The sequence below is a fragment of the Danio aesculapii genome, chromosome 16 (assembly GCF_903798145.1).
Source record: "Danio aesculapii chromosome 16, fDanAes4.1, whole genome shotgun sequence".
In the NCBI taxonomy this organism is placed as follows: Eukaryota; Metazoa; Chordata; class Actinopteri; order Cypriniformes; family Danionidae; genus Danio; species Danio aesculapii.
The window spans coordinates 10186173-10208866 of NC_079450.1; the positions used below are offsets into that span (position 1 = coordinate 10186173).

Here is a 22694-nt window from a genome sequence, read left to right on the forward strand (position 1 = left end):
CATGCACCCTGAGTTAACATGAACAACTGTATTTTCATTAACTAACATGAACAAATACTGTAATAAATGTATTGTTCATTGTGTGTTCATTTTAGTAAATGCATTAACTAACATAAACTAATACAACCTAATTGTAAAGTTGTACTATAATGCATAGTCAGTCTCTCTAAATGAAAACAACATGGCATAGCTCTTTTAATTCCTTGTGTATTTATTGAAAAATGTAACAATATTGTACAGAGTTATAAGTGCAACAGCGTTCCATAGGCTGAATTACAGGAGGAAATATATATTTTATTAGTATTTAGGAAGGTAACACGTTCCAATCCTTGAGACATTCAAAAAGTACACAGATTTCTTTATAATTCAGCGCTGTATGGATAAATAAGGGACACAAACGTGATTATCAGAGGTGTCAGACTAAACATGCAGCACTATACATCGCACTGCTATATAGCAAGCACATCAAGTGTGATATTTCCATTCATCCAAAATTAAAAGAATGCAAAAATAAAAACCCTTCAGTTTCTGTCACTTCTCTCGTAATAAAATATTTGCTCTGATAATGTGTTCTAATGGCACAGAAAAATTAAGACACCGGATACAAATAAATGCATAATTAAATCTATTACCAACGTGCCAAAAAAAAAGAAAATTTTCAATCTCAGTATGCACAAGTCTATGCTCTTTATTTATAGATAGATAGATAGATAGATAGATAGACAGATAGATAGATAGATAGATAGATAGATAGATATAGATAGATAGACGGATAGACGGATAGATAGATAGATAGATAGATAGATAGATAGATAGATAGATAGATAGATAGATAGATAGATAGATAGATAGATAGATAGATAGATAGATAGACAGATAGATAGATAGATAGATAGACGGATAGACGGATAGATAGATAGATAGATAGATAGATAGATAGATAGATAGATAGACAGACGGATAGATAGACAGATAGATAGACAGATAGATAGACAGATAGATAGATAGATAGATAGATAGATAGATAGATAGATAGATAGATAGATAGATAGATAGATAGATAGATAGATAGATAGATAGATAGATAGATTCTAGAAAGCCTACTGAGCTCTGATTGGTCAGATAGCCAAGTCTGTTGTGATTGGTTGCATACTTACAATCATGTCAGAAATGCATTGCATACCTGTCAACCCTCCCGTTTTTGCCAGGATTCTCCCGAATTTTACCATACTATCTCGCTATTATCCCGTATAAGTATTTTCCCATATTTCTCCCGTATTTTTTATCGTTCTGTGAAATTAGCATCAAAGTGTCGATCTCAAAAGTGATATAATTGCTAGAGCTGTTCAAGAGAATTATGCTTTCGCTTTATTTGAGAGGGGTCTGGATGCAGACCTGGTGCAGTGCAATCTGAGCTGCATCTAATGCTTTTTAATGAACACCCCTAACCCCCTACCCCTTACAGTGACTACATTTACAGTACATGGACATCAGTAATCGAATGATTAGCCTTAATCTGAATAAGACAATAATATGATTAAGGTGTTTACATGAGTTGCTTTTTTAATGTTCCTGTCATGTTCCCATTTTACATGTTAAAGCACGTAATTTGATTAACATCATTGTGTCACCACGCTCTCCACATTTCCTCCAGAGTTTCATGTATTTTTGAGTGTTTCATTCTTAACTTGTCCACTTTAACTGCAGTTTGGCACTTTCACATTCATTCAGGAACATTTAATGCATGCATACAAACGAGATATTGGATGCGAGTATGAACTGTTGGGAGAGTGTTGTTTTAATGGAAGTTGATACTGCATGTCATATGAGGAAAAAAACCTTCGCATTTCGTAATGCAGGCGTCTGTGGTCCTTTACTGACTCGGTAGGTGCAGAGAATAGTGTCAAACAGCCGTATGTATATAGACTATCCTGTCGCAAAATGCGGAAAAATCCTTCATGATGGTAATAGTTTGAATAAGGTGTTTACATGTACGTATTGCACTTCAATAATGTGACTAAAATAGGCATACTCCACATGTCTTAATTTGATTTCTGTTTAGTTAGATTATGGACTAAATTAATCAAAAATCACTGTTTACATTGTAGACTCTTAATTAGAGTAATGTCGTAATCGAATTAAAATTGCATTATTGGTGTCCATGTGAACATACTCAGTGACGTCATAAGCTTTGAATGTATTGTGTCACTGAGATATGCAGTCACAGCTTGCATCATCAAGGCTGCATCCAGATACTATTGGCTTTATTTTGGCTTGAAAGCACTTCAGAATTAATATTAAAACGGCCGCATTCAATTAATTTCCATTAAAGCTGTTTTATTTTAAACATGAGTCTTAAATGAGCATAAACAGTTATGAAAGTAATCGTAATCATTTCATTATAGATCTGAGGATTCTTAAAGGGACACCTCTGTTATGCAACAAAATAGTGGATCAAAATGAGAGATTCGCTGCTCTTAACTAAATAACTATACTTTAATCAATATTTAAATACAGTGAATAAAAAGTGAACGAGATTTTATGACTTGATACGTATCCTGTATTTTTAAATCCCAATGTTGACAGGAATGCAATTGCACATCTGAATTTTAGTGCTGGAAGTTTTCTCAATCATTCAAGCTCAAATCCCGTAATGAATTATTGGAAGAACTACTGTAGTTGATCAAGCCGACTTTCCGTCACAAGCATTTCTTAGTAGTAAGATTTTATAGTTGCAGCGTTAACTAGTGGATCTTGTGACTAAATTATCACAAACAAATGTAAGAGAAATATCTTACAAGTTTAACATAAGTGTTAATTTTACATTTGGATCAGCACTGAGAATGATCGCACCCAATCATGTACATTTTTTTCTGAGCACATAAAGACCAAGCAGTGCCATAGATGGAAAGTTTAAGCATGTCATGCTAGAATATATGTTTGTGTCAAAATATAAATGCTTCATTTCAACATGATGTTGAGAACACAAACCAAATAAAGTGTTTGAGGGTAGATGTTATTTGCAGGCAGTCAATTAAAGCCATAAAGTTCCATTAATCAAATTATGCCGATCAGTGAAACTGGAAATTCCTGATGACTCTGCATTTCAAAATGTACTTTTTTTTTTGCTGAATACAACTATATTAACTTTATTTGATGCGCACTTTGATCTTTAAAACTTTGGAGAGCTTTTACATTCACAAACAGCAGTGTGAAAGGTAATATTTAAAGAGCCAACATTTTTCACTTACAATTTTTAACATAAAGAGACAGTTCACCCAAAACCTAAAAATTCTGTCATCATTTACTCTCCCTTCCCTGGTCACAAACCTGTTTGAGTTCCTATTTTTTTGCTGTTGAACACAAAAGAAGATATTGTTAATATACCATTGAATTCCATTCACTCAAAAAAATTATATTTGCTGTTTATTCAAACTACTTCCCAGCAAACAATTTTGTGTTTAATAGACGTCTAATAGACATCTAAACATAGACAGCGTGGCTAAAACAAGGCTGAACTTGGGCTGTCAGTGAAAATCTAATAGACATCTAAGAATAGCTCAAAACTAAACTAGTCCTCAAATAGACCGATTAGACAGACTTTATATGTGTCGTCATTCATTTCTGTTTATTTGATGACTAGTCTAGTTTTGGGCTATTCTTAGATGTCTATTAGATGTTCACTGACAGCCCAAATTTAGCTTTGTTTTAGCTCAGACGACTATGTTCAGACGTCTATTATACATCTATTAGACATCTTTTAAAAACAAAAAAGTTGCTGGGTTAGTTAAAATGAACTGCAACAACACCATTTTTGAGAGTTTTTTCGGACAACTTAATTGTTTTTTGTTCAATCCAAACTAATAAGTGAACTTAATTCCTTCATGTTATCTCAACACAAATTGATTGTGTGGAACCCTGCATTTTTTACGGTGTACACTGTATAAAGTGATTAGTTACTTAAAGCGAGTACACTAATTGCCTTAAAAGCAACAAGTTGACCTCTAATGGATTTACATGAGAACAGCATGCGCGAATGGCACTCGCGTGAGAAATTTGAGATCTCAAAAAGCATACACAGCGGCCTCTGGTGGATTCGCGAAATCAAAAAAACTGCAAAAAACATTGCTCCTGGCACATATTTGGCACTCTCCCGAAATGTATACAGGGCTACGTTTTCAGAATGAGCCTAGATTGAATGGCTTTCTACAGTGTAACATTTGTTTTCATCCAAAAATAAGTCAACGTTCACCAGATTCTAACATTCTTCAAAATATCTTCTTTATAATATCTTCTCAAAACGGGTGAGTAAATGAGGACATTTTCATTTTCAGTTAAACTATCCCTTAATAGAAAATATGTGATATACTTTATTCAGGATTCGAGTTGCTCATCATGCAGTGAAGCTCTTTAAAAAAATGATGGGCCACTATTTATGAACGCTTGTGAACTCTACTAATGTTTTATATGACCACGATAAGCAGGTTAGTCTGAAATATGTGTGTAATGTACTGTTAAAAAGGCAGAAAGAAATGTGATTGTGTGATACAACAAAACAACACCATGGTGATAACCTTAAGATGGCATCACAGTGTGTGAGAGAGAGCATCAGCATGATCTGCGGTCATCAGGAGGATAATGCTGCATTAGGCGCTGCAGATCAATGAAGTCTATTAGAGGAAAAAGGCAATAAAGAGCGTGGTTTGTGCATCACTTGCAACTCCTGAGCACCTCCTGCATTTTCTCCTGCACGTTCCTCATGTTCTCCTCCCACTCCTCATTTCGAGACTCCAGATCATCTCCCAGGATGCCGTAGTAGCCCATTAGAGCGATGAAACCGATGCAGAAGAGATACGCGAGTCGAGTGCAGAGGTTTTCCATGACGCGCTGATCTCCCTGCGAATGCTTCATGTACACCTCTAATATAGGCTGGCTGAAGAGCTTGCGCTTCCCCATCACGCCGTCGTAAAGTGTGTTCATGTTCTGGTCATCTTTATCATTGATGAAACTCTCCACGAAATCATCCTTCTTGCGCTGGAGATGCTCCGGCTTTGCCTCCATGATCTCCATGAACTTGCGGAACTGATGGCGGATGTTTTCCTCCACTTCGTGGTACTGTCTGTCCACCGTTTCCTTCCGTATTTGAAGGAGGGCTTGACGGTTCTGTTGTGAAATTTCATCCAGAGCTCGATTGACGCTGCCGAACTCTCGCTTGAGTTTCTGGAGGTCTTCATCATCCACATGGTGCAGAACCACACGGATGAGAGATCCAGCCACGCCGAAGATGGGATTGACCACCGCTGCTGCTGACGAGATGGTGGCCACACATTCTAGCACCTTCACCAGACCACGCTTCAGCTTCTCAGGGTCGTCGAAAAATTCATTGTCGGCCATTGTGTCCAGTGGAAGATCTGATGGTTCTTACCTGAAGGAGGAAACAGATCACATTATTAAACAGAAGTTCTGGCGAAAATATATTATATCAGTGCTACAGAAACATTCAGGGTTCAGTATATCCATTCATTCATTTTCCTTCAGCTTAGTCCCTTATTTATCAGGGAGCACCACAGCGGAATGAACCTCCAACTATTTCAGCATATGTTTTACACAGCACATGCCCTTCCAGCCGCATCCTAGTACTGGGAAACACCCACATACTCTCACATACACACACACACTCATACACTACAGCCAATTTTGTTTGGGTTCAGCACAAGTTAAGCTTTTAATCTGCATTTCTTATCTCATTTTTTGCAAAAAAATTTTGTTTTAAATAATGTGTCAAAACAAACAGACTCTTCTTCTTAAAAAAAGTGTCCAGGTCAGTGTCCTCACCAGGTAGCTATACAGTTACAGTCAGAATTATAAGCCCCCCTGAATTATTAGCCCCCCTGTTTATTTCCCCCCCCCAATTTCTGTTTTCTCAACAAATTTCTAAACATAATAGTTTTAATAACTCATTTCTAATAACTGATTTATTTTATCTTTGCCATGATGACAGTAAATAATATTTGACTAGATATTTCTCAAGACACTTCTATACAGGTTAAAGTGACATTTAAAGGTTTAACTAGGTTAATTAGATTAACTAGGCAGGTTAGGGTAATTAGGCAAGTTATTGTATAACAATGGTTTGTTCTGTAGACAGATATCTTCTTTTGTGTTCAACAGAAGAAAAAGGCAAACGTAACGATTGAGAAACACTTGAGAGTGAGTAAATGAGGACATTTTTTTTATCAGGTGAACTATCCCTTTAACGAAAATGTTTTATATTTAGGATTGAAGTTGCTCATCGTGTAGTGAAGCTTTTTAAAAAAAATTTCATTTGATGTAATTTTTATGAATGCTTGTGAACTAATGTTTATGTAACCACGAGCAGCGATCTGCAGGTTAATCTGAAATATTTTTGTAATGTACTGTTAAAAAGGCATGAAGAAATATGATTGCGTGATCGCAGTCTTAAACCCTAATCTTAAATCTTATAGTTTCTGTTGAAAATATAAATTATCAGTGCTAAAGAATCTTTCATGGTTCAGTACACGTTAAGCTTTTAATCGGCATTTCTCGAAAATTATTTTGTTTTGTCAAAACAGGCAAACTCTTTTTCGAGTACACTTCCCTAAAACAAGTTTTTTTTTATTACGCTATAAGTTATAATAAACTAAATGTATGCAAGCTATAAATACATGGAGACATTTAAAATAGATGTTTTTTAAGGAAGATAATTAAATCATATTGGTAAAAAGAGTTAATAAATAAAACTTTTGTTAAAGGTTTTATTGAGATGCATTGTTGGTGATTGGATGCGAATTTGATCTAATTTTACATTAGTATTGAAAAAATAAGACTGATTTAGAATCATTTAAGACATATAACAGAAACCCCACAGGCACCATTTTATTAGGTCTGTTTTTGGAGGCTTTAAAACAGCAATGTGAAGGTTTTAACTGATTTATTTAGATAATGCCTTAGCTGACACGAACTAACAGTGAGTAGTATATTTTTACAACATTTATTAATCTTTATAAATGTTCATGAAAATATAAAGCATGACTTTGTTAGTGTTAATAAACTAATCCCCCCCCCCCCCCCCATTCGTTTTCTAGTACAAATATCTGAAAATTCTTGAATCAGGATAAATTTACTTTAGAAGCAAAAAGACATTTTCCTTTCCTTTTAAACATCATTTTTCTTACTCCATTTTTGATTTTCAAGTAATTTTGCTTCTCAAGTAAATTTATTTTGATTTAATAATGCTTACATTTTTACTCACAAGAAAACAAGACAAAATACTGTATTGATAAATGAGTAAATGCTTAATAAAATGTTATATTGCACATGTTTTTGAGCTGTTTAAATTAAACGATTTAAAATTAAATGATTTTTGAACTGTCACAATGGTCATTTGACTACACTGAAAGAAAAAAAATCTCTTACCCAATACAATATAAAGTTGAGATGCAAAATGGTCTTGTGATCTAAAAATGTTTTTTGTTTTCAAAACAAGAAAATATGTCAGTGGAGTAAGAAAAATAATCTTGTTGTTTTGAGTTATTTATGCTTTTCTGACACTGGCAGATAATTATTTTTCTTTTAACCTAACTTTCACTTCACTTAAGTAAATGTATCTCAATATAGGCATGTTAAGATATCTGTACTGTAAGATATCAAAGACAAAAATACTAAAGCAAGGATTGTAAATCAGAAAAACTATTAACATGCATATTTTAAATCTAATGGCAAATGTGTATATAGATGTTCATGAACTGGCCCCATTCACTTCCACGGTACAGTCTTTTTGTAACCTGAAAGAAGGAAGTTGATTATAATATACATTATGACATGAATGCTGTTGATTAAGTTTAAATTGTAATGAATCCAGAATTTTCCTTCACAAGTATTTTCACATTACCACAGCATTCTGCCATTGAAACGTTGACAGGTTTGCATTCAATGCAAATCGAAGCAATTTCCATATTCACCTCATTCACTCACAGACCTTAGTGTGCTCACATCATGAATTAAAGGGACAGTTCGCCCAAAAAATACAATTCTGTCATCATTTATTTGTTTCGAACCTTTAAGAGTTTTTCCTTCTGTTGAACACCAAAGGTGATATTTTGAAAAATGCTGGAAACCAGTGACTATTGACTTCCATAGTATTTGTTTTTCTTACTTTGGAAGTCAATGGTTACAGATTTTCAGATTTCCACATGTTTATATCTTCATAACATAAAAAAAGAAACTCATAAATGTTTGGAAATCACTTTAAGCAGAGTAGATTTTCATATTTGTGTGAATTGCTTTTGTTCCTAATTCATACATAGCTTTAACTAAAAGCATCAGCAAAATGCATAAAGTTAAATACACAAAAAGACAAACTGCCATAATATGAGAGGAAAAATATATTTATTTATTGTGCAAAAAAAAGATCAGAGATGTTCCATAAAACACAAGCAAAAATTAAATAATAATTAAAACAAAGGCTCAAAACAGGAATTCTTGTCTTACAACATATTCAGTCACAATATTGACCAAAAAACATGCTTAACATGTTTCTAAATATATAACTTTGCTGCGATTATACAGATTTAACAGCTTTAAACTGTGTAACTGTGACATCAAAAAGTCCAAGCAGAAAAAGAGTGACCCATTTCACACCCCACACTATTGACTTTCCCTTCCCGATTTAAGATTGCTTTAAACGTTCAGCATGGGAAATTGAATTTCTCATGTAGTTTGTGTCAGTTTTCCTCAGTGCACTGATCCAGAACTTCTAACATCTTGGCTTGAATCTCGAGGACCCTCGGACACCATTTGTCTCTCACTTCATCCTCATCGTCTTCGCTGACGGCATAGTACGCCATCAGTGCCATAAGACCGATATAAAACAAGTGAGTGATATGAGAGCACCTGGCCTCCATCACCTTTTTGTTCCTTTGGCAGTTTTCGAGATACACCTGCAATATGGGCCTCCCAAACAGAGCGGCTCCCTTGACGCCACGATAATACTCAGTCAAGCTCAGATCCATCCCATCCTTCTCGTAGATCTTCTCAAAGTCCTTCATGTGACGCTCTGAGTTCTCAGGATCTATTCGGACTTTTTCTAGCATGGTGTTAAATGCGCTGTATTGATGCTTGATGACTTCCTCATGCTTGCCGTAAGTCTCGTTGATTTCGTCAATGCGAATCTGCCGAAGGGTTTGCTTGTTCTTCTCGGAGATGATTTCCAGTTTATCGTGGATCTGCTGGAAGTCTTTTTTCGCCTCTTGGTCTTCTTCGACAAGGCCTTTTCTGACGACCGCGACCACTGAAGTCACGATCCCAAAGAGAGGGTTTATGGAGGTGGCGAAGGAGGAGACTTTCTCCACATAGAACAGCACTTTGGCCGCAGTCACTTTGACCTGCTGATTGTCTGCCATAGATGGATCTTTGGTTCTTCTGGACGTTCAGTCTGGCTTGATTCTGAAATTAAAAGGAAATGTTTTCTTAATTCATTTTTCATATACATTATAGACCACTGTTCTTTTGCAAAACTGCTGTGCAGAATAGCTAAATAGCCTACACTGAAAGAAATATCAGCAAATTAGCAGTTTTCCATATTTTGTGATTCAGGTTTTTATTTTTTAGTTATTCCATGTTTATACATGCTTTAGAATCACATTATGGGACCTTGATCTTTCTTTCAATGACTTTTAACCTTGAAAAGTTTGAAAAAGTGACTTTTATTAACATTTTTATAGTCTAAAGTGATATCTTGTCTGTGTTGTATATTACGCTACAAAAACCTTGTAGTAAACTCCCAGTGCCTTTTCTGGTATTTTACTGACTTCTCTACATATTGTTTCCTATACATTATATTATTTCAAACGACTAATATCAATAAAAGTCACTTTGTTAAACTCTATAGAGTTGAATTTTCAACATCAAAAGCTGACAGACCAGAGATCAACATCCCATAATGCAATAAATGGTAAGACTTTATTTTGATGGTCCCAATTGCACATTTTGTTGACTAAAAGTTGCATTGCAACTACATGCCAATTACTTTTCATGTGAGTATTAGAAGACTGTCTGCTGATACTGCTCCTTCAACACACATTTAACTGACTATCAGTAACTGTGCAAGTACATGTCAACTTACACTAACCCCAACCTAACAGTCTACTTATATTGTAGATGCAATGTGACTTATATTCAACAAAATGTGTTAAAGGGACCACCAAAATAAAGTGATACCACGTAAATAAATGGAAAACACTTAAAAATTATTATAATAATTATAATAATACAGAAACTGTTAATTAACATTTTTTTTTACAGTGTAACTAAACTGAACACAAACAAACACAAAATGTCATGGAATTTGGGGTGATTTGATAAAAAGTTGTACTGTACTCCTAGTTAAATCTTAATTAATAATATATGGACTAGTGTCTGTGAACGTTAAATCAAAAATTATTATTTAAACATGAATTCTGCATGCTTTTGCGAATTAAAGTCATCGTTTCATTTATTACACACGTAACTAAAGCATGCATGACGTTTGTAGTGTTTTCAGCATTTGTTGACGCTATATGAGTATATGAATGGCAGAATGAGGAACGTTTTATTGTTTAATTTTAGAAAAATTTACATGCACATGCGGAAACTGTATAGTATGTGACAAATATATTACCATTTTGCAGTACAATTTATTCAGATTAATAATAATAATAATAATAATAATTATTATTATTATTATTATAAATTATTTGTATTAATTATTATAATAAATGTATTATTAATTGTACAGTTTTTCACTCAGGTTTGCATTTTAATGGGGAAAAATGCAATTGAAAAACTTATTTCATAGGGTTGATAATGTAACTTTTAATAAATTACTAGTAAATTGAAAAGTTTTAAACTTCAATTCATTGGACATGTTTTTTTGATTATAAAATATTTGTAACTATTATTAAAATAGCAGGTTTCACTCTGAAAACAGCTTTTAAATTAGCATTTTCTTGACAAGTTTAATAAAATTAGTGTAATTTCTGTGCTCTGTAACCTTAAGCATTGTGTAGCATTGCATACCTTATTTCACAATGCATTTCTTTATACGGAAACTAATCGTGCAATGTCAAAATAAAGCAATGCACTAGGGAATTTCCTTCTTTGTTTGAGTCTTAATTAATATTAATCTAGGATACTAGGCCTGCACGATATTGGAAAAATCTTGACTTGCGATATTTTGTTTTGCTGCGATATAAATTGCGATATGAATCAAATTAGTTGAATGGCTCTATTTGGAAAGATTTCATTCATCTTATGCATCTGCATAAAATACAATAAATTACAAGCAAAAATAAATAAATAAACAGTGCTTCACAGTTTTCTTGAGAGTCTAACAGTAATCGAGTACTGAAATGTAACAATCAAATGTAAAATAGCATGGTCATCATCGTATAAATATATTTTTGATTTAAATTTAATAATATCTTTATCACTTACTTTTTAATAAATAATCTAATCCTGAAATGTGACTATTGCAGATACAAACATTGCGTTATCGATGCTCAAAAGATACAGTATATTGTTCAGCCCTACTTGCAATGTCAAAATAAAGCAAGGCACTTGGTAATTTTCTTCTTTCTTAGAGTATAAATTAATTCTAATGCAGTATATGGAGTACATATTTCTATATTTTGGCTTAAGATTTCACTCAATATTAAAAACAATCAAATACTTGAATGCAAGTCAAAGTTGATTATTTTAATGAACATTTATGTGTATTTGAATACACTTTACAGTATACGATATTGGCTTAGCAACATACATTAGTCTCTTTTAGAATCAACAGTCTTGCATCTACTTTTATTTGATTTGTTGCTAAATGCATCACTTTTGCAGTTCAATGACCATTAGATTTCAACCTCATGTTTTCCTAACTTGTAGGTTTTGAAATTATGCAGTTCAATGACTGTTCAACCTTGTCTAGCTAGGCCGCAGGTCTTGAAATTGTGCAAAATTATCTATTTTCTGTGACCGTAAGTGGTTGCTGTCCAGTTCTGAATCCGTTTCTGGAGCTGTAGTACATTCCGTCTTTTCCTAATAACTAATAATAATTAAATGTTCACACTAAAACATTTAAATTAAAAAATAATTAAAATAATAATAATAATATATTAAAATATACTTTAAAATAAGAAAATATAAGAGATAACATATCATTTAATGTCTTTACACACATTTTAGCACTTTCAGGAAGGACACACAGGAAGTACTGACCCAAATCAATTAGATTAGATTATGGATTATTTAATACACACATATCTAAAACAGGTTTGCACAGAAGAACAAACAAAACTAGTATTTCTACAACTAAAACTTGTTGATAAGCACGTTGAGCTTGACAGACCCATTAAACCACACCACATGGCACAATGAATGATGTCATACTTGTGGTTTAACATATTTTTCCTCACTAAAATAAATGTAAATACACTTTAAAAGCAGGAGTTTCTCCTATAACATACAGTCAGTCTTTCTCAGTTCACTAAAACAGATTTCTAGCCTGAATGACTGGCAGTTTGGCTAGTAAACATGCTAATCACATTAGCTAATAAGTGAGGTTAGACTAACAGCAATGCCTAGTAAAATGAAACCACAATATCATTTCATATACATGTCACAGGATGCACGTGAAGGTCTTAAGCTACTAATCTTACCTGTAAATGCGTCTGTAGCTGCTCTGTTCCTAATGGAGCTGCTGCTGTTTTTGAGCAAGCAGCCACCATTTCACTGTAGCTCTGAGAAACAGCCCCTCCCTCTCTCACATATAAGGGCAGGGTGTGGGAGTGACTCATACCAAAACAATGCTGATTGGTTTAGGAGGAGGAAAAAAAATGCATGCAGCTTTTCCGCAATCCCCATTCTGAAGAACATACACACACGCCTGCCTGGCCTGCATGGAAAATGGCTGCAATGCGTTCTGTAAAGAGTCTCATCTCTTATAGACAAGAATGAATAACTAGAGGGAGCAGATGAGTAAATTAGATTGTCTGTGTGAAAGAAATAATAAAAAGAGGAAATTCCGACAGTGACTATAGTCTAATAATACTAATGTATAGTGCATGAGTCAACTATATTGTTTGTTCAGTTGGAAAACCTTTTTTTTTTTTTGGACCTCAGGTATGAAACTAATGCTGAATGGATTGTAAAACAATTCTTACAATTCAACACATTCAGCTCGAATCTCATGAATGAGGCTGCGTGTGTGTAAAAATTCAGGAAGCAGGTATGTCCTGTTGTGGTTTGTCTGGTTAAGTGAGAAAAAAAAAAAAAACATTGACGCTTAAACAAAGGATGAATATGCACTGAAAGGACAGATATGGCAAGCCCTTTTAACATTTAATCTATGAATTATATTAGTATCAGGGCTTGACATTAACTTTTTTGATCACCAGCCACTGTGGCTAGTAGATTTCCAACATTACTAGCCACTCAGCATTTTCACTAGCCACAATTTTGTTGTTGGAAAATACATTTTATATGCATAAATATGACTTTGACATGCTAAAATTACTTGATTTAGATTTTGTGTTATGTCCATATGCCTCCTCATTCATTTCACTTTTTGTGTGTGTTGTGTATGAGCTTGCTTACTGTGGGTTGTCTCGCATTGCAATCAGTTTTTATTTCACGTGATCTTTCAGGGCTCAAAATTAAGGATTTACCAAATTTATCTCTGACCACATTAAAAAAAAAATTATTTCTTAGCCACAAATTTTAAATGTGTCAAAACAAGCTAAATATAGCTGTTTATATGTGCTTTTTAATTCAACAAAACTTTTCTTTAAAAAAAATTGACATTTTAAAAAGAACTATTGTCATGCATCTAAAATATGCACAGTAATCTGTCCTGGCTAAAGGTCCCAGATCACCAGTTAGCTACACACAAATGGGAAGATAATCTCATATTAAAGCAATGTTGATGTAAAAAAAAAGATAATTCAACTATATTTACAAAAATAATTGTAAGCAAAAGAAAGCAGGTAAGAAAACATATCGTGAGTGAAGATTTAAGGATGATCACGAGCACATGGTTAAATGTTAGGCCTGTTAATAATCTGTTCAAAGAATAATTCAAACGAAAGCAGTGACCGCTGCTGCTTACAAAATGTATAGAGTTGAAGTCAGAATTATTAGCCCCCCTAAATTATTAGCCCCCTTGTTTATTTTTTCCCCCAATTTCTGTTTAACAGAATAGTTTTAATAACTCATTTCTAATAACTGATTTATTTTATCTTTGCCATGATGACAGTAAATAATATTTGACTACATATTTTTCAAGACACTTCTATACAGCTTAAAGTGACATTTAAAGGCTTAACTAGGTTAATTAGGTTAACTAGGCAGGTTAGGGTAATTAGGCAAGTTATTGTATAACGATGGTTTGTTCTGTAGACAGTCGAAAAAAACAAAAAACTTAAAGGGGCTAATAATTTTGACCTTAAAATGGACTTCATAAAACTTCAAATAAGACTTCATAAAAAAACTAAAACTGCTTTTATTCTAGCCGAAATAAAACAAATAAGACTTTCTCCAGAGGAAAAAATATTATCAAACATACTGTGAAAATTTCCTTGCTCTGTGGTTAATAATTCTGACTTCAACTGTATACTTTTAAATCTTGAGCTCTTGAAAACAGCAGGACTGTGTGTGCACAATCATCACTTTTTGTCCAGTTTAGTTGAAAGACAACCGATTGCACCAGTTGCGTTTCAAGGCACGGTTGCTTTAAATAAACGGGAAATAAACAGGAGCGCGCATGCTTTTTAACAGTCGCGCGCATCACATCACCTGTGCACAACAGTTATTTTTGTCAATCGTGCTGCTTCTCGATTGTAATATCACATTTGCACGTATATTGGGCCATCTTTATTGTCGAACCCTGCTTTTAAGAAAACTACTATTTAAAAATGATTTCCAACCAGCCAATGTAGCTAGTTGGAGCGGCTGTTTAACCCGCCACAGCTGAAATATACCCACATTTGGCGGGTTGGTGGGTGTTAATGTCTAGCCCTGATTAGTATTTATTTTTTTATTCTACTAGAACCTATGTTTTAGATACTGGTATATTTATTAGCAACTAGTGCATCTTTTATAGCTACTAGTATATTTTTAAAAGTAACCAGTTGTACTTAGTACTAGTACCTATTAAATAGACACTTATTCATTAGACAATTGATATTCATTACATAATAATACTTATTAGATACTACTTATTTGTTAGCCACTTATTTCAATAGTTAGTTATTAATTAAAGCTTTTTAATGCAAAGCTTAAGATCCACTTGTTCAAATTGTCTTTTAATGCATAGCACTTTTTAGTTGTGCTGTATAATTTGTTTTTACTTGTAAAAAGCACTTTGGTCAACCTTGGTTGTAGTAAAGTCATATATAAATAAAGGTTGATTGATTGATTAATAGTTTCAATAGTTGTGGTTGCTGACTTCAGTGGGACTCTGTCATAGAGAAATCAGCTATTGACCTATAAGTATGTATTTCAAATAGTGCATATGTTTTTATTTACACTCAATCATTTTATACTACTTATTAGATACTCACTAGGAGTGTAACAGTATTTGTATTTGTCCCGAATCAGCCCGGGGGTGACGATTTGGTTTATGCACTCCCACAACAAATACAGTCGGTCCAGATGTGCAGTCACTGGAGTTAGACAGCAAAAAACAACAACAGCAGTGCACCAGCTTAGGAGCCGTTCACAAAAAAAAAAAAAAAAAAAAAAAAAAACACGTCTTTGCATCTGAAAATGCGAGATGCAGCACTCAGAAGTGCTTCTACCATGTTGCCTTTGAATTCTGTACACAAAAGCTTGCAGTGCTTGCCCTGCCTTCGAGTTCTTCTGATTGGTCCACTGCTGTGGAACTGACAGCAATGAACGCCACTGAATGTCAGCGCTAGCATTTTTCATTAAAAGAGATTTCAGTTTTGAAGCAAACGGAATTTGTGCACAATTCTGCTGTTAGAGAGGGTTGGGTTCAACCTTAGAAAGTTTATTACGTGGTGTAATTATGAAGTTTTATTTTTCATTATTCCGTTTATTGTGTACTTTTGCATCACAAGTAGCTTTTCAGTTATGTAGCTTGTGACTAAATCTTCAGCCTTTTCAAAATAAACAGAATAAGCAAACACTGGGGATTAAGTATCCAGCTGTAACCCAAAAATTGAAGTACATACCGAACTGTGTCTGCGGTTACACCTCTAATACTTATTAAATTATAGGTTTTATTTATGAGAAATATAGTATTTATTCTTTAGATACTAGTATTTTAGGTAATTTTATCTAATGGATTAACTGCTGCTTTCTCTTTAACATATTTAATGGATACTATTGGTTGTTTATAAAAATTTTAGATAATGACTTCTCTTCATAGATGTCAATGACAAAAAAACAAAAACAATGATGAAATAAGTACTTGTACATAATGGAAAATAAAAGAGCATTTAAAAAAACAGATACTAGTATCATAGAAATTTGAAGATGAAATGTTAAAACAGCTTGCCGTAGAAGAAGCAGGTCAGACAACTGTGTGTGTCAGCTGCCATTTGAACAGCTGTACGAGAGTCAGGTTCATGACAGATGCGAGGTGTGAGCTGGGCTTTGTGGGTCCGCGTGTAAAATAGAGCATTGGAGGATTTCATTGAGTAGTTAACAAAATAGTGTGCATTGTGTATTTGGAGGAAAAGGTCACATTTCTTGTTTTGTTTAACAGAGAATTGATGACATACTCAAGTCCAACCAGTTAAGACAGGTAAATGAGCTCTTACGTTGCAGTGAAAAAGACTGGATGGTCCAAATGAAGATCTTGTTGTTTTCTTTTCTATTACCTGGCAGAACAGAACAACAATAACAAAAAACTTTTAGTGACGTCAAAGCACAATCAGAAAGTTTTGGGTCAGTAATCGTTTGAAATTTCAAGAATGACGAGTAAATGTTATCATATGTTTGTTTGCTATATTTTACAAGTTCTGAAGCATTTTTTTCAATTAAAAGCAACAACTGTTATAGTATTTATATGTAAATCGCATAATTATGTCAAATTTTTGTGTCTGCATCAAATTAAAAGTGTTTTATATACATAAGAAACAGGATATATGTTGCATGCGAGTAAATAATCTACTTTAATGTTCAAATAAAATCTGTGAAACTGAAATGTGGGTAAATTAACATTCCTAACAGCTTACAATAACTTGTTAAACTTGTAAAAGTTATTCCACTGAAAAAGATACAGTATCAGTTTAACAGGTTATCAGTGTTTGACACATCAAAGAATATGACTTCAGAGGAACATTATCAATTATCCTGAAAACCTGGTTATATATTTATAGGTTATGTAATCTTGGCATGGCAACTAAATGTCTAAACCGCTACTTCTTTAAGCAAATAAACAGCAATACCCTTAAGTCAAAGTGCATTATGGTTACATAATATATATATATATATATATATATATATATATATATATATATATGTAAAATAAATAAATTAAATAAATATATATACATTGTTTTACAGAAGGATTGCTAAAATTGTCAGTCATGTCAGCCTGGTGTTGTGGACTCCCAAAACCAAATTATGAGTCTTTATAATCCATAATAGAGGGCACTTATTAAAAGAAAAACTAAACAAAAAAATCTACTTCCCTCCATTTCTAACCAGAAAGACAGACTTAAAATTAAAAGATACATCATTTTGGTTTGATATGATCATCACTGAAAGGGTTCATATGTGATCTGAACCAACACTAGGTCTTACTGCAATATGCTGTAGGTTTTATATGCATGGATGAATAATCAAAAGCTCTGCTATCCTTTTAAACTAGTCAGTATACAAAGTTTGAGGTTTGATTACTATCTAATCAGACTCGTTCATATACTGAAAATAACTAGTCCTATTTTTATCTTTCTGTCTGTTTGCTATCATTTTACATGTCCTAAAGCTATTTAGATTTCTGTGTGAAGTTTGCAAGTTATCCCTGTGTTGGTGTGGGTTTCCTCCGGGTGCTCTGGTTTCCCCTACAGTCCAAAGACATACTGTATAGGTGAATTGAATAAACTAAATTGTCCGTAGTGTATATGTGTGAATGAGTGTGTATGGATGTTTCCCAGTGATGGGTTGCAGCTGGAAAGGCATCCGCTGAGTAAAACATATGCTGGATAAATTGAAGGTTCATTCCAATGTGGCGACCACTGATTAATAAAGGGACTAAGCCGAAAAGAAAATAAATGAATGAAGCTAGATAGCAAATGTAGCACATTGTTATAGTAGTTTTTGTATGGGTTACCAAGAGATACCATTTTCCCATTGTGTCTGCATTGAATTGAATATAAAAAGTGATTTTATATACATAGAAAGCATATTGTGAGTAAACAATCTACAGTAATCTTTAAATAATATTTGTGAAAATAAAATTTGTGAGGAATTCCAGTCCACCATTCAGCTTTTAAAACTTGTAAAAGTTATTCTATTGAAAAAGGAGTATCAGTTTAACAGGTTATGAATGGAACTACAGAAGAATATTGAAGCATAACAATTATGCTAAAGTATAAACCAGGTTATACCATTTTTTTAGATTAAAATCTTGGCATGGCATCTTAAAGGGATAGTTCACCCTAAAATGTAAAGTATTTCATCATTTACAAATCAACTGCTTCGAATGTTATCAGTCGATTGAATGGGCATTATCAGCTGATAGTTATGGGCCAGTAAGGCCCTTCTGGACCTACTGGTAGGCTCAGAAGGCTGTTATCATCAATCCACATGGTTAATCAGCTATACTAATAGAGAAGACCTCAGATCCAGATTTGTTTTTACTATACTGTGATGGTAGGGGTAGATGATAATAAAATACAATTAACGAGAAAATTTAATAAATATTATAAATAATTATCGTGGTTAATCAGCTATACTAATAGAGAAGACTCCAGATCCAGATCTACTTCTACATTACTGTGACGGTTGGGTTTAAGGTTGGGGTAGGGGTAGACGTTAATAAAGTACAATTAATGGGAAATTTTATAAATAATTCTTGTTAACTTCCAGCTGCAGCCATATATGATGTACAGTATAGCTGATTAACCATGTGGATGGATGATAACAGCCCTCTAAGCCTACCAGTAGCTACTGGACCATATCTATCAGCTGATAACCACTGATAATGGCCATTCGATCGAGTAATAACATTTGAATCGGCTGTACACCCCCATTTACTTTTTGCAAACATTTATAAGTTTCTTTATTATATTGAAAAGAAGATATTTTTAAAAATGTTGAAATTCTGTAACCATGACTGCCATAGTATTTGCTTTTCCTACTATGGTAACAGATTTTCAGCTTTCTTCAAAATATCTTCTTTTGTGCTCAACAGAAGAAAGAGATATTGGAGTAAATATTGAGTAATTGTTTTATTTTTTGGTGAACTATCACTTTAATGTCTAAACTACTATTCCTTAAACAATTAACTAACACTCTTAAGTGCATTATGGCCAAATTATAATTTCATGGAAGTACTGCTAAAACACATCAACTAACAACTTGTATATAAATTATTACACTCTTAAAGTTATATGATCAATAAGTCATGACAACTTGTTTTAGTTAACTGTAACCTAAACTAAGTTACTCATGTTCCAGCTTAATTTCATGAGTTATGCAAGCTGTTTTAAGTTAGTTCAATATCAAATAAGTTCAAATAACTCACATGGTTGATTTGACTCAGCTTAAAAATTTAAGACAACCAAGATTTTTTTACAGGGTATGTTTTATACATACATACACTCTACGTAGGCAACAGGTCAGCAAATTAAGACTTTATAAAATGCATGTAGTCAAGTGAACAACTATCCTTAAACATAAAACTTTTAACATTTACACTTGCAGGATACAAAAGTGCTAAAGGGATAACTGTAGTTCAGTAGTTTGTGAGAGAAGAGGGCTTCAATTACACTGATGAAGATTTACTTAACAAGTAATGACTTATTGTGATAGTAATTACTTAATGTAATTGTAGCTATATGGCTAGATTTAACAGTTAAAACTGTACTAAGAGCTTGAAGGACTAAATGTAGGGTTGAATCTCTGAATTAAAGAATGAGTGCACGTCTCATTTTCCCACTGGAGCCACAGCCCCTTATTCCCGATCCTTCCAAAGGGGGCAGTAATTTACATTTTTCAGATTTCTAATAAAAACAGCAGACAGTGACAAAGTGAAAGGGTGTCATTGACTCTGATGCCCCCAAGAGGACTAAAAATTAACTCTTTAAATGCTGTACGATTTTAGGATATGAAAATAAAGATGAACTTAGATCATTTACCTCTGTATTCTTTAGGTTTTAACACGTTTAGTGCCACATTTCATGTAAAACAACACTTTTTATACTATTTATATTAACTAAATACACTGTAAAAAAATGCAGGGTTCCACACAATTGATTCATGTCCCAACACAAATCGATTAAGTTGACACTTTTAACAAATAAATGTGGATTGAACATAAAAATTAAGTTGTTCCAATGAAATCTCAAGAATTGTGTTGTTTCGGCTAATTGTAAGTAGTTTATACAAGTAAAAAAAAATTGTTTGAGTGTAGCTATTACTTAACTCTTATTTCTATATTACTTTTTAAAAATATAAATCTATATTTAAAATATATAAATACTTCCCTCTGTTTTCAACTAAAGATGGACATAATATCGAAATATGCATCATTATGGTTTAATATGACCATTACTGAAAGGGTTAATATGTGATCTACACAAACACTAGTGTAACTAATTAATTGTGTTGGTTTTATATGCATAGATCAATGATTAAAAGCTGTGCTATGCTTTGATTACTCAATAAACAGTGTTAGTTAGCGACTAAATGACTCTCCAATCAGAAGCTAGTCTATATTTTGTACTTAACTAGTCCTACTTGTCATGCTTAACTAGATAAACAATTCATATTAGAGTGTTTGCATGCCACAATCACTTAATTAAGACTAGAATATGATCTCTGGTTAAGGCTACATCTCTTCAGATGCACAATACTAATTATAGCTTTGATTTTTAATCACTTAACTTTCTAATATGCATATTTTTTCTAACATATTAAATTGAAAAGAGTGTTATAAGCTTGAGTGCAGTGTAAGCAACTCAGAGTGCCGAGTGAGTCAGGAAGTAATGCGTCCCAACAGCAGTCACTACTCTAAGGAGCGGCCATCTTTAAAGCTCTCCACCAGTGCACTCACAGAGGCTAATCTGTCAAAATTAACTTTTAAGATCGCACAAATGCACTCAAATATATACATTTTCCATGTTTGTATAACATTTAAGTGTGATTTATTCCTCTGAGACCATCATTAACATGCTTCCTCTCTTTCTTTTGTACAGCTTTGCCTGTGTGTCAATTTAGCTACTTCCCTTGGACAAGCAGCCAGAAGATTAAGCCAGAACAATTGCAGACTATCTTTATAAAGCCAAAACACAACAATTAAACACCTCCCTGTGTTTTCCCAACCAGTGTGAGTATTTTAGAGTCTCCAGCTTATTTGGAGAGGTTGACTTTTTCAGTCAGCTGCTGTTTGCCCTGTTATAGCTCCCCCTAGCAGCTCCCTCCATATTTCCTTGTTCATGCTAGCCATGATATCTATTCTCACCCTATACAGACACCATGCCAAGACCTGTAAAAATCCATATACACTCATGCATTAGGGCCAATGTACATCCCAATGAGCCCATCCATCCATTAGTGGCCTGGCCATTGGAGAACACAGCTCCTCTTACCTCTTCAGATTGCTACCTCCTTCTCCAAAGTCCCAATCCCGACTGTACTTCTTCTTCCCAGCAAACACTGCAAAAGAGGCTCTTCCATTTTAGCTCAATATGGAGGGGTGTTCAAATTGGACTATACCATTTAAAATGGCCGTGAGATGGCCCAGGAGCCTCAAAAAGGGCCCTTTGGCCACCATATAATGCAGGTCTCCACTTGCTTCATTACAGAGGCAAGTATGAACCCCTATTGACCAGCCCCCTCCATAAGCTACAGATGACCTCCCCCAATGACATTCAAATATTCCAGCCTTCCAACAGTCAGATAGTGTCTATACAGAGAGCCGACTGTCACTTCTGGAGCAGCTGAGGGCACAGAAAACCTCCAGACAGGCCAGCTGCCAAGCTCTGCCATTGCTCACAATAGGTGCAAGCTGTTTGTGGGGGCTTTTTACTCAAATAAAGCTTTAAATAATAAATTAAGTGCTAGAATAAACCAAATGCATTCAAATAGGACGCTGAAATATGAGCTATCTATTGCATATGCTGGCACTGAGATAAAAAGGATACATTTCTAGGGGTGTCCAAATAGGACACCTATTTCTGGCATTAATAAAACAAAACTTAACAACCTTAACAATTGTTATTAAATTTCATTTTAAGGTATACTGACTAATTGGTGTATATATGTACTGAATTGAGACAAATAATTGCCGTATAACTGTTTTATACCAATATGAACAGCCGTTTTATGTTGATTTCTGATGGTACAGGCATTTCCATGCTACTGTTCCTTTAAATGCAATTAGGAAGCTCTTAAATGAGCCATTCAGTTGTCTCTTTAATCCATAATTCATTGAAAAATGACTATATTAA

At 33.8% G+C, this 22694-nt stretch overlaps 1 protein-coding gene and 1 long non-coding RNA gene across 5 annotated transcripts in view; one reads left to right on the forward strand and one right to left on the reverse strand.

Moving 5' to 3' along the window:
* The window catches only part of LOC130243995 (uncharacterized), a 47008-nt gene extending 25165 nt beyond the window's left edge, over window positions 1-21843 (forward strand). For both annotated transcript variants that reach the window (XR_008839180.1, XR_008839181.1), the window contains exon 3: window positions 21441-21843. This is a non-coding gene — a long non-coding RNA (uncharacterized LOC130243995). The remainder of the gene's footprint in view (window positions 1-21440) is intronic.
* On the reverse strand, window positions 194-21893 carry rpz (rapunzel). Of its 3 annotated transcripts, none has more exons than XM_056476306.1 (3): window positions 21834-21893; window positions 16836-16895; window positions 194-5425 (listed from the first exon to the last, which is right to left on the reverse strand). In XM_056476306.1, exon 3 carries the CDS (start codon window positions 5392-5394, stop codon window positions 4711-4713), a length of 684 nt encoding a protein of 227 aa, XP_056332281.1. In that variant the 5' UTR covers window positions 5395-5425; window positions 16836-16895; window positions 21834-21893; the 3' UTR covers window positions 194-4710. The 3 variants fall into 3 exon arrangements, with proteins under 3 accessions (XP_056332281.1, XP_056332283.1, XP_056332282.1); XM_056476308.1 differs by lacking the exon at window positions 194-5425 and adding an exon at window positions 8393-9465 and having other exon boundaries at window positions 21834-21874; XM_056476307.1 differs by lacking the exons at window positions 194-5425; window positions 16836-16895; window positions 21834-21893 and adding exons at window positions 8393-9465; window positions 12711-12815.
* Window positions 21894-22694: the final 801 nt, after the last annotated feature.

What these genes read in the sequence shown, in the direction of transcription:
- rpz (XM_056476306.1), bottom strand. Translation starts at nt 5,394, where the DNA reads ATGGCCGACAATGAATTTTTCGACGACCCTGAGAAGCTGAAGCGTGGT.